An 11,308-nucleotide genomic window follows, 5' to 3' on the forward strand; every position below is an offset into this window, starting at 1 on the left:
CTGGCATCCATTGTAAACCGGCAAGCATGGCGAGGGGTTACGTCTTGGTGTCTTGCACTGCACTCTGCACTAACGGCTTGAGTGTAGTTGCTTGAATAGCCCGTTTTCCTCCGCTGTTCATGTATTGTCTACTAACTTTGTGGTTTTTACCTTGATTCAGAATGGGAGGGGGGTTGAATCTATATATTTATTTCTCAGTCTTCGAGACTATCATTAATTTCACTACGTACTCTATATGGAACAGCCTGCTTATGATTGTAGTATGCCGTCAGCCTCGGTGCCAGATGAAGAGCGTCTTTCCGACAGACTGACGATGAATGTATCCCTGGGTTGTTGGCAAGGGACATAGATGTCATAAGGATATAAGACAGGAAGAAACACGAAACCCAATAATTCAGACAAATCGTTGTTATGTTGCTGTGTCTGCAGAGAGAACACTTAGGGCTTGGCACATCACCTGGTCGAACCGCAAACATGTCATGGGCTTCAACTGGTGGACCTGAACTTGAGCTTGGAGAAGAGCGACCATATAATACTTGCAGAGCCAGATTTAATGGGCTTGTTCATTTATGTGAATAACTCCGAGGATTGCGGCCCACAGCCTAGGATATACTTCAACCAATTTCGCAGACAGAAAACAGCACATACTCATGGATGCATTCCATTTGTAGCAATCATCTTGAACAGAGTGAATCTCATCGAGCATGCTCCTCAATCTCCAATTCCACAATTGACAACAAACTTTCGACCACGACATGACAGCTCCACGATTGAATACCAGAAAATAAACCAAGCCACACAATTCAAACCACTCTCCAACCAAATCTACCCATCTCAATCGAAATATCCATCAACATCACCGTCAACATCAATATCATCTCCACTATCATCCCCACCCTCCGTATCCAAACGCAGCCGCCCCATCTTCGCAACAACATCCCCATCCACATCGCCACTCCTATCCACAAACACCGCATGAGTCCGCTCCAGCCGTCGATTCTGACAAATATACCCCATCGGCGTGTGGCTAAACTCGCGACCCTTTCGGGTCACCGACAGCCATTGCTGAAGGAAGATCAGGATGGCGCTATCTCTCGCGCCATTTCCATGTTGGTTCAGGTAGTCGACGATGGCGGTGTACTCGTCGTATGTGAAGAAGAGGCAGCCGGATAGAAGTCCGAGCTCGATCTTGAGAGTTGATGGGAATTCGTGATCCTTGGGGAGAGTTGGATAGGCGTAGAAGTTCAGGGAATTGAAGTGGACCATAGTCTTTGCGAATGGGGCAGCGTATACCAAGAGGTGGGTCGGTGATGGGTTAAGTGGCTTGAGGAGCGATAGCACACATTCTGCTTCTTCGGGGATGAGGATGATAGCGGTTGATGTATCCGGGCTCCAAAGGAGCCAGTGCACGGGGCGCTAAATCTCAAGTTAGTTGGGGTTTCTAAGGAAAAAGAAAGAAAAGGAATGTAGGCAAGGAGGATGTATTTCGCAATGTCCGAGGATACATACCAGAAAGTCTTCACGCCAGTATCCTTCTTGGCGAAGCTGGATAGTCCGCGTGAACTCGTCCGAAATAAAGAGTCTTGAACGTTGCTCGATCCGCAAACGATGTTTCCTGCCTAAGGTTGTCTGTTGAAGAGCCCTGAATGGAGTTTCATAGCCAATTGATCCCTCGAGACGGCCTGTAAGAGCAAACTGTCTGATAGCGGGATGCAATCCGGGGAAGACACAGTGCGCAAAGCGTGTAGGTCGCTGGGCTTCCCGAATTTGCTCAACATGGTACATGCACTCGCGTTCTTGTTCAACCTCTGCAAAGGCAAACGTAGACGCGGTGCTCAAGGAGGCGCCATGTCCAAGACGTTGGCTATCAAGACTTTCGCCAAACTTGATAATCTTCTGGCTCATGTAAGTGCCACCAGCGAAAGCGTCGAATCTCGGATTGGGAGTATAAATCTCCTTGAGGGAATGTTCCTCTTTTTGGAGCAATGTATCCAGAAACCTATTCCGGTGCTCTGGGTCTTTCAGAAATTGATCATTCACGAAGGCGGCATCGGTCCGCCGACAAAAGTCGTATCCCTGGGCCAGATACAACGATCGGAGCTGCTCATGATGGCGACAGGTTTGCTCAAGGAGCCAGGCGATCACATCAGTCGAATCAATCGCGTCCTTTGACGACTTTCGACGAACATCCAAGACACTCTGATGGGCCTCGGGCGATGCAACGAAAACCACCGACTGTGACGTTCCCAGTTGCCGAAGTCTCATTGCGGCTTTCAATGCATAAAGGTCAATATTTCATCAAACATAGAGCGTTCAAAAGAGGAATGCATGTATTTCTCACCTTGCACGGTATGATCTTTGGTCTGACCCAAACTCAGCGTCAGCGCTGCCCGCGACGAGGGCGGAAACTTCAAATCTGTTCCTCTGGTATGGGCCTCATCCAGGAACACAAGACACTTATCAAGATCATTAGTAAACGAAGATGCAAGAAGAGGAACCTCCTTGTAATTGCGATCCATGACCCAAGGTTTGCTACCAGAGTCGAAGTACACCGCCGCAGGAGCTTTGTAGTCGATATCCAGCCATTTGCGCGCGAGACCCTGATTGCTGTGTTCCAAAATATGTGCACCAGCATCAATTAGAATGCGAATGTTCATGGCATTAAGCTTTCGGATGAACTGCTCTTCTGTGAGACGCTTGCCATTCTGGCCCGAAGCCACAACATATGATCGATTTCGGGAATGCAGCAGATATGAAAGGACTTCTGCATTAGTGTGGGATAATGCCGGCAGGTCATTCTGCTTGATCGTGAGGGGAAGGAGAAATCGATCATCGTTTGTTCCACTGAACCCTGTTGTGTGCACTGCGGGTTCTTTCTCCTGCGTTGAGAATATCGGGACATCCCATCCGGACAACTGGAGCCTCTGGGAGAACTGCTTGGCGTGAACAGGAAAGACACAGTGGTCAAGGAAGTAATTAATCAACGTCACTCCGTATCGAAGATATGACCAGATCTCTCGAACCTGCATGTCGTCGTCAATGCTAATCAAATTCCAATGTCGCAGCGAAGCAGGAAGGTTGTGCACGTATGCTCCCCAACGGCCGTATTCTCCAGCCGGGTCATCGGAGTCGGACAGACTGTGCAAGCATTGACGCAGCTGATCAACCGATAATCCATCGTAGTAGAATGCGAGACAGGTAAGCAGAATAGACACGTCTGGATGTCCCCACTCAGCCTGCTCAGATGGCACACCCTTAGCATGAAAAGGCACAGCGATTGGGCTCCGAGATGGATGCAGCCCGTATTGCACATTCCACCGTTTCTTCAGACAAAGCAAGAGAATCTCGTGGCTGATCAATCCGCGTAGCAGAAATAGGTTCTTCAGGGCGGTGGACTCTCCGTTGAAACAATGCACCGCAGCCTCGCAAGCGGATTCGTCAAGCTTGACTTGAGATATAAAGTTCCGCACCGCATCCTGGTTGTGCGGCGGGACTAAAGGAAGAATGTTAGTTTTACCAGAGCACAGATCGCTTGTCAGTCTCGTGAGCAAAGCTTCTTCGACCATTGGCTGGAGGATATGGACGAAGGGGAAGCCGCCATTTGGACGTCTTACAACCTCAAGGCTCCCAGGAAATTCGGTTTCAAGATCTGTCAGGTGCTCCTCAACCATTCCTAGTAGTATGTGCGCCGTTCTCCATCGGTGTGGATGGCCATCCAAGGACAACTGCGACCCACTAGGATAAATAAGCTGTGTTTTGACGGCCAAGGAGAAATCACACTCGTCTATCACGTCTCGGGAGACGCGCGTCAACCAGGAATTGGTAGATATAATGGCGCTAGCCGACTGGATCTTGGAATCCGAGAGGCATTGAAACCCACTCAGCTTGAATGAAAGAACGTGTTCCGGGAGCGTCAAGATAATTCCCGAATTTTCCAGAACCTTTTCATGGAGCGCTCCGTACTCTTGGATTGCCGCCGGCTCTATGGGAGATTTTCGCGAAAAGGGAATGTGAAGAACCTCGCGGCCCACCAAATCCCCAAGCCTGGATTGAATGGTCTGTGCTGTCTGCAGAAGGAGAGACTTGGGGACCATCAGGCGCCCGAGGTTCTTCCCGTTCGCAAGAACACATAAGGCCATGGGCATCACCACCGAAGTTTTGCCTGTGGGAATTAGAGAGGCTCATATGAATAATCGCATAAGCCATAAAGCCTTACCTTGACCCATGTTCATCTGAAGAACAGAATTCGATCCCGAGGAAGGGGATATTGTCGCAAGTGCAACATCCACTTGCGTTTTTCGAATGAGTATATTGGCATCAATCTCCATGAGTAGCCAGTCAGGGAATCTCTCGGGCTGCCAATTTTCATGTCCCATGTTCTCGAATTCGTCCCGTGAGCGCTGAGAATCACTCCTCTTGACAGCGTCGCAAATTCGCAATAACTGCTGCAGTTGAGTGACCGCTACGCCATAGTCGAGAATGGCTTCTTTCATTCCACTTCCAAAGACTTGTTGGCTAGATGATCGTAGGCGTTGCAGTATGGTGATAGGAGTCAGACAGGGCCAGAGCTGTCCTGCCGAGAGCCACCTGTGACGAGCATCAGATGCTGTTAATGATCTAACAAATCTTGAAAGCTGCTGCTGCACCGAGTGCTGAGATTTGGGAATTTCCTCCTCCAGGTAATTTAGACTTGTAACTCGTGTGCTTGAGCCCTGGTGCGCTTGATAACTTTCCAAAGCGTCTAAGCTACTCTTTAAGTTGTGAGCATACGCTTGTCTGCCTTTGGACGCCGATAGCATCATTTCATCAACTAAAGCCCTGAGCTCCCGAGTTTCGCGAGAGCCCTTTCGTATGTTGGAATTCCTTTCTCCGTCCTGCGTCGGGGGATAGTGATTTGCATATGATCCTTTGCGCCATAGGTGGCCAGATGCAGGGCCTTGCATACTTTTGTGCCGATGGTTTTCAGCTGATCTGTTCTTCGAAAAGAGACTCGCCATACTTGGAACTGCTGCAGTCCTATGGGGAATGGGGTATGATGCTGACGCATCTATACATTCTGGAACAGAAATTCCATAATCTGTTTGGTGCATGTCAAGGACCTCTTGTACTTTGCAAAGATATTCCTCGAATTCCATGTTTCTGAAAAGTCGTTGCCAATCCGTTTCAATTGACTTTAGCATGGCGTCCATTCTAAATGTCTTTACCTTCATCTGAGGACGGGTTATGAATTGGCTTGGCCATTGATCCAGGATCTTGGTGGCGAGTCTATGAGCTTCCCGCTGAAACATGATATTGAAGTCTGTGAAACTTGTCGAAGAATCCACCCTGTGTTCCTTGATCGCCTGACGCAACGATTCTGAGGATATCTTCGAGTATGAGTGGATTAGTTCCTTGATGAACCCCAACGATGGCCTTTCATTCAAATGAAAGTCAACGTACTTGGCATGCTCTGGAAGAATGACACCGCGCATGCCACTGTAGATGCAAACAGCAGCTAATGTTCGCAAAAGGTCCATGTTCACATCTTTCGCAAATCCAAATGTCGCAAGTTTGAACATGATATCATACCGGCCTTCGCCATATTGACGACACATCTCAGTCAGCGGCCCCCATTCTTGGATCAAATTGCCCTTGAGAATGTCATTCAACGAAGCATTGTTGTGTTTGCCGATGCGCCCGGTGATAAAAGCCGCCTGGTCAAAGATCGCTGCCAACGACGACGGGGTCCGGATGTATGATGGTGAGTGCAGCAAAATATGTACAACCTCGTAAACATTGGCTCTTTCTGTGCTGTTTTGACGGTTGTGTCGACCTAGGTAAGACGCATCTCTAGGCTGTGTCAGCCCAACGATGGTTGATTCCCCTCGCTCAAAATTGCGGCGACGAAAATAGCTTCTATCTCTAAGGTGAGGCACGCCTTCTGAGCCAAGTTGCAGCTGGTAACATTCATCCAAAGCAAACATTCCCAGCCGCTCCAACTTGGTCGCCATGGCCTCGATAATAGGACGATATAAATCATGCTGGATCGTGACCGTGAGATCTTTATCCCAAAATACTTGCTGCTGCCGCTTGAGATGCACTGGGTAGTAGGCTCGTCTAGGAGTAAGCTGAGTAAGGTGAATGAGAGGGTCTGCTCGAGATGGTCCCACAGGGTTCCAAGGCTGACTCGATGCGGAGTTCAAGCAGGCTATTGCTTCTTCCGTCCCCGTACGGCCAGTGAGAGTATCAGGGATTGGGAAAGATGTAAGTGCATGCAGCAGGGACTTTGTATGCACCAGCAGTGGATCTGGCTCACATTTCAACCTGCCAAGTGTGCTATCGATCAAGTATCGACCATACTGGCCATCATTCGTCATCTTTACCAGAACATGTGGCCCACAACGATGGTAGCGAGGTGACCCAGTAGGGACAATAACACTCCGTTGCCTGCGGTTGGATGTCTCACGCATAACAATCCCGCTTTGCAATCCGTACCATGTGCCGGCATCTTGATCTGGGTCAATTTCCGCGTGAAGCTGCGTGCATACCAGATTCCCTTTGGCATTCACGTTGAAACTCAAATCCATTCTTTTCATTTCGACGAGAATATTTCTTGATGTTGGCTGGATGACCGAGATATTCTCCCTGTCTTCGAACCCGTCAAAGATCTTGGCTACCTGTCGAAAGAGGCCGCTATGGGGGTCCACAAGATCGCCGGTTTTGCGAAATGCCTGGCGGGTAGGAATGTCAATCGTCCAATTCCCGACACGGTTGAACCACCACATATTTTTCTTTCTTCGAACCTCTAGTTGATTTGTCTTCAGGTTGAGCCAATGAAAGCAATCAATTAAGAGGGTCGCTGGGAGATCTGCCTGCCCCCCTGTTCCAAAGCTTTGTCGGGGTACAAGATGCAAAAAGTTTCCTTTGACATGTGCACGTACAACTACCTGATCTTTGATTCGACCAAAGTGGACTGTGTGGCGCTCCCTTGGGGTCGCAAGCATAAATTCCATACCTCGCATGGCGGATGGAAATATCAGCAAGTGTTCGTTGCCAAACAGCTCTTGTACATTAGGCGAATCTCGGAACTGTGATGGGAGTTTACCAACAGGCTTCCCATCCACTAAAAGATGACCATCTAATGGATGATAGTGGACATTTTGTGATCGAAAGAATTCTGTTGCAATGATCTGGGACTCCATCCACCAGTCTGATTTTCGAAGCATCTTCCAAGGGCCGTATGCTCTCTCGTCACTCGCTGCATGGGGCCAAACAGTTTTAATGGCAGACTCAATGCAAATAGGATCGAGAGGCAGATGGTTGCGCAGAAACAAGTCCATATAAGAGGTTACTCTAAGGTCACGCACAAGAATCTTCTGGATCGTCGGTGGAAGCTGTGTTGGATCCTGAATGTTTTCTTGGACAGCAAGACATGCTGCAAAAAAGGTCCGCAAGCTATTGTAGTCGGTGCTTCTGCCTTCAGGGATTGAAAATGTTTGTTTGCATAGAATTCCAGATAGTAAACCATAAATGCTCAGTCGCTCGACCGTCTCAGTTGGGACACCGCCTTGAATTTCGTGGCGTATTTTCTGGGCCCATTCTGAAGTAACATGTCGGACACGATGTAAGAGTCGAAGGGCTTCCGTTGCAACTGACTTCGGTCCAAGGTTGAGAATACGTAAAATCAATGTTAGCAACATGTCCATGCAGAATGACTCCCGCCAGTTGTTGCAGATCTGGCTCAAAATCCTTTCGACTTGGGTGGTGAGCTGATGGCAAAACTCCGCGTCTTCGAAGACTTCATGTACTAAACGCAAGGGTGTATGGACAGGATTTGGACCAGCTTGTAAAGCTAAATAGCTTATAAGATGCATTGTCGCCTCCTGACTGAAATTGAGATTCGACGAGCCGAGCTCACGGAGAAGTGACAGCCATCTAGTTGCCTGGCCTTGTAGGAGTCTTTGGTAAGTAGTGTACTCATGGACCGTTACGTTGACAGGGCACTCGTTCTGCCTAGTCATGATCTCGTAAGAGGACCGTCCGTCGGCACCCGCCGCAAAATTGGCGTCATCTTGGAGACCCATGAGGGCAAGAACAGACGAATCCAGGCCGAAATGATGCGCGAATGTCAGATCCATGGGTAGCGCAGATGCCCATCGTTCATTTCTTGTGTCATAGTATCTAAGCTCCGGCCCAAATGGTAGAAGCACCTGGTCGCTGGGGGCCGGGAGGGAGGAACCCTTGTAGTGTGAAACAAGAAAAGATTTCGTTATCGCCCCCAAGTGAAACTTCAGTCTTTTATGCTGATTGTACGGCTTTAGGGAGCTATAATCACGCAAAAGCCCTCTGAGTGGCGATGGTTTTGCAACTGCGCTATGCTCTGACATCCCGAACCTGCTTAAAAGTCTCCATGTAGTGTCCCGATATACTGCCAATTCGACTGGCATAGCAAGCTCAAAGAGGACAGCCCTTCTAGGTATGACTTCGGTGGGCAAGAAGTCTTCGTGTGCGTAAATGATGAGCTTCTTCCTCTTCTTCTTGGCATTGCAGTGAATGCATTTCTCGCGAATCTGTCCAGGTTGACGTGTACAAGGCAACATGACTTGTGAACACAATTGAGAGTACCGCCCATTGACCTGCTGCAGCTCTATGCTTTTCTTCATTCGTGCTTTGTCGGATGCCTTTTGAATCTCGCGTTCTAGCATTTGAAAGCGCTGCGTATCAGCAGAAAGCCGCACATACTTGTCAGAAAATCCCTTTGCCTTCGGGTCGGAAAAGATTGTGAGACTTCTAAACTGAGACTGCTTTTCACGTTTGGTAATGTATTCCTGAATCTTTTGCAGGCGAATCAGATCATCAAGTGATGAAAGCTGCAACACATCCAGTATTTTCGATTTGAAACCACAGCTATACTCTGCCAGTAAGGGGTACTGCTGGACGGCATTTGTATCCATAATGACCCACAGTTCAAACAGATCAACCATCATCAAGCTCAGCTCTTGAACATTGCCCTCAATTACAGACACCACATCGAGGTATCGATTCATCCACCCGGCAATCTCTGTACAGCTTGTTTTCTTGTGAGCTAGCACAGGCCGATGGTTCTGGAATTTGCGCTGCAGTGTATGCACCACGTGGTAGCGTTCTGAAAAGCTTTGGTAGTGCTGGTTGACCATCTTAGGCAGGTCTTTCTCAATTAAGCTCTTGTCTTGAGCAGCCTTCTTGTTGAATGGTAAATTTAGAATGCTCTTCAGGTGTCCAATACTGTTCGGAAGTTGAAGGCACATGTCACTCTTATCTGCCCGAAGAGGGAGAGCTGGTATACACCTTTGAGTAGCATTCTTGAATTTCCTCCATTCCGCGTCCATGGACAGTGTAGCCTGTTGAATGATCTCCGAGAAGTTTGCAGAACAGCTATCTAACAACCCACTGTAAGTATTGCACGAGGCATCGGACCGCTCGGCTTCCAGTTTGCTGAGGCGTCGACAAAGCTTGGCCCGAAGAAAGTGACAGAGCTCTACTGGCAGCTTTCCGGTGGCGTTTTGCAATAGACGAGCGTGAACCATGGCAATGAATACCTTGTAATACGCACGTCCTTGTTCTGGCCCGTAGATAAAATATAACATCCTCTGAATGCAAACCCGAATGACCAAATAGAACGGACTCCGCCGCCATGGGAGAAAGGCGTGGTTCCAACAGACATCATCCCGGATTCTCTTCCGAAGGATCGGAACGGCTGTCTGCGACCCATGAGCTTCCAAAAGGCACATGAGCATTTGTGTGATGAGGTCTGGGGAAGCAGTATCGCGAAGCTCATTAACAGTTGCTCCAGCCTTTTTTGACTTCGCAGCGAATCGATCTATCAATTCTTCGTCGGCCTGTTCGAGGAATGTTGCCAGGACTTCCTGAAAGGACTTTCTCTGGCAGGTATCTAGCGGGATTGTGACTGCACTGCCGGGGTAATCGCATTTCAAGGCACCAGTGCAGGCGAGTACACTCTGAGAGGTCGGTGAAGCTTCGAAGCATTCTACAGCAATCTCTTTTATGACACGATCTCTTTCCAATCGCAATTTATATCAGCAACTAAATCTCTGTGGGGAGCTGGGATACGAACTTTATGACTGGCAGAATCAGAAGCCCGGCATTCTGTTGCGAGATATGTAAAATGAGGCACGCCGTTTCCTTTTGCCCGCTGAATGCATCTCGAAGTCTGTATCGGTTGATGTTGCCATCTTCGTGGATCGACCCGCAGAGATAAAGTGACTGTTTAACAAGCGTCCAGACATTCTGGTACTCGGTTCCTGTCAGTGAAAAGAGAGCTTCCGCAGCTTCGACTCCGTGTTTGATGATTCCTTCGTTTATCTTTCCCACATCGTCATCACTGTGGTCAGGTAGACGAGGTGGTAAAGCGATATGATTGAAGACTTGCTCAATCACGGCGGGGGCGTAGTTTGACATCGTAACGTGTATGGAAAGTGATGATTCTATGAGATGTTGATCATGAGATAGCAGATGATTTGAGAGAAATGATAGAAAGGAAGGGAGGAAGAAGAAGGATGTGAAAGGAAAGATTGTCGAGGGGGGTGGAAGACAGCGTCAGTCGCAGGTAATGAGCAAACGGCGGCAAAGTCTCAGCCGCGCTGGTGACCAGGATAAACAAGGCTAGCATCCCACCAGCAGGCTCCAGTCTAGGCGGGGCAGTAAATGTTTTATTTTTCTTTTTCCTTCTTCCAAGCCAAATCCTGGCTCATTTATTCCGCATATTTCTAACTGGGGTCTGTCCAAAGCATTTCACCGCACTGTTTATCCGCCTTCTGCCCTATACCATGGCCATGTCTCGCATGCATCCTTTAGAGGACGCTTCCCATTTTGAGTTGTAATACTAATATTTAGGGGATGTTAGTGAGAGAGGGTTGGGATATGTGCTATTAATCTCTAACTCTACATCATTCTAGGAGCTACATCTGCCAGTGGAGGTTGACAGGAGACACAAACAAATCCACTGCGGAACTATCTATTACTGTACATGCAGAGGCAAAAGCTCCATAAGATGTATGAAGGTGAAAGGAAAACCAAACTTGAACTCGTCTTAGCTTCGCCCAAAGGCTACTAGTCACCGGCACTGCGTAGAAGTGCGAGTTCGTCGCCGGTGGCCCCTCGCCTCAATGGTTGATACCACCGAGGCTCATCAGGGCCTAATAATAATACAAAAGAGTGATACAGGGTAGTAATAGGGGATAGTAAAACAGCAGGATAGTGATGGGGGATAGTAATACAGCAAGATAGTGATGGGGGATAGTGATAGGGGATAGTGACCAGGGAAAGTAAT

General features: G+C 48.4%; 1 protein-coding gene across 1 annotated transcript; it reads right to left on the bottom strand.

Moving 5' to 3' along the window:
- Positions 1 to 618: 618 nt before the first annotated feature.
- P170DRAFT_412866 (uncharacterized protein) lies at positions 619 to 10,575 on the bottom strand. The gene is made up of 5 exons (XM_024846946.1): positions 10,094 to 10,575; positions 4,217 to 10,035; positions 2,342 to 4,162; positions 1,510 to 2,270; positions 619 to 1,416 (listed from the first exon to the last, which is right to left on the bottom strand). The coding sequence occupies exons 1-5, from the start codon at positions 10,435 to 10,437 to the stop codon at positions 835 to 837; spliced, it is 9,327 nt and encodes a 3,108-aa protein (XP_024702479.1). The 5' UTR covers positions 10,438 to 10,575; the 3' UTR covers positions 619 to 834.
- Positions 10,576 to 11,308: the final 733 nt, after the last annotated feature.

This window comes from Aspergillus steynii (assembly GCF_002849105.1).
Source record: "Aspergillus steynii IBT 23096 chromosome Unknown P170scaffold_6, whole genome shotgun sequence".
Lineage (NCBI taxonomy): Eukaryota > Fungi > Ascomycota > Eurotiomycetes > Eurotiales > Aspergillaceae > Aspergillus > Aspergillus steynii.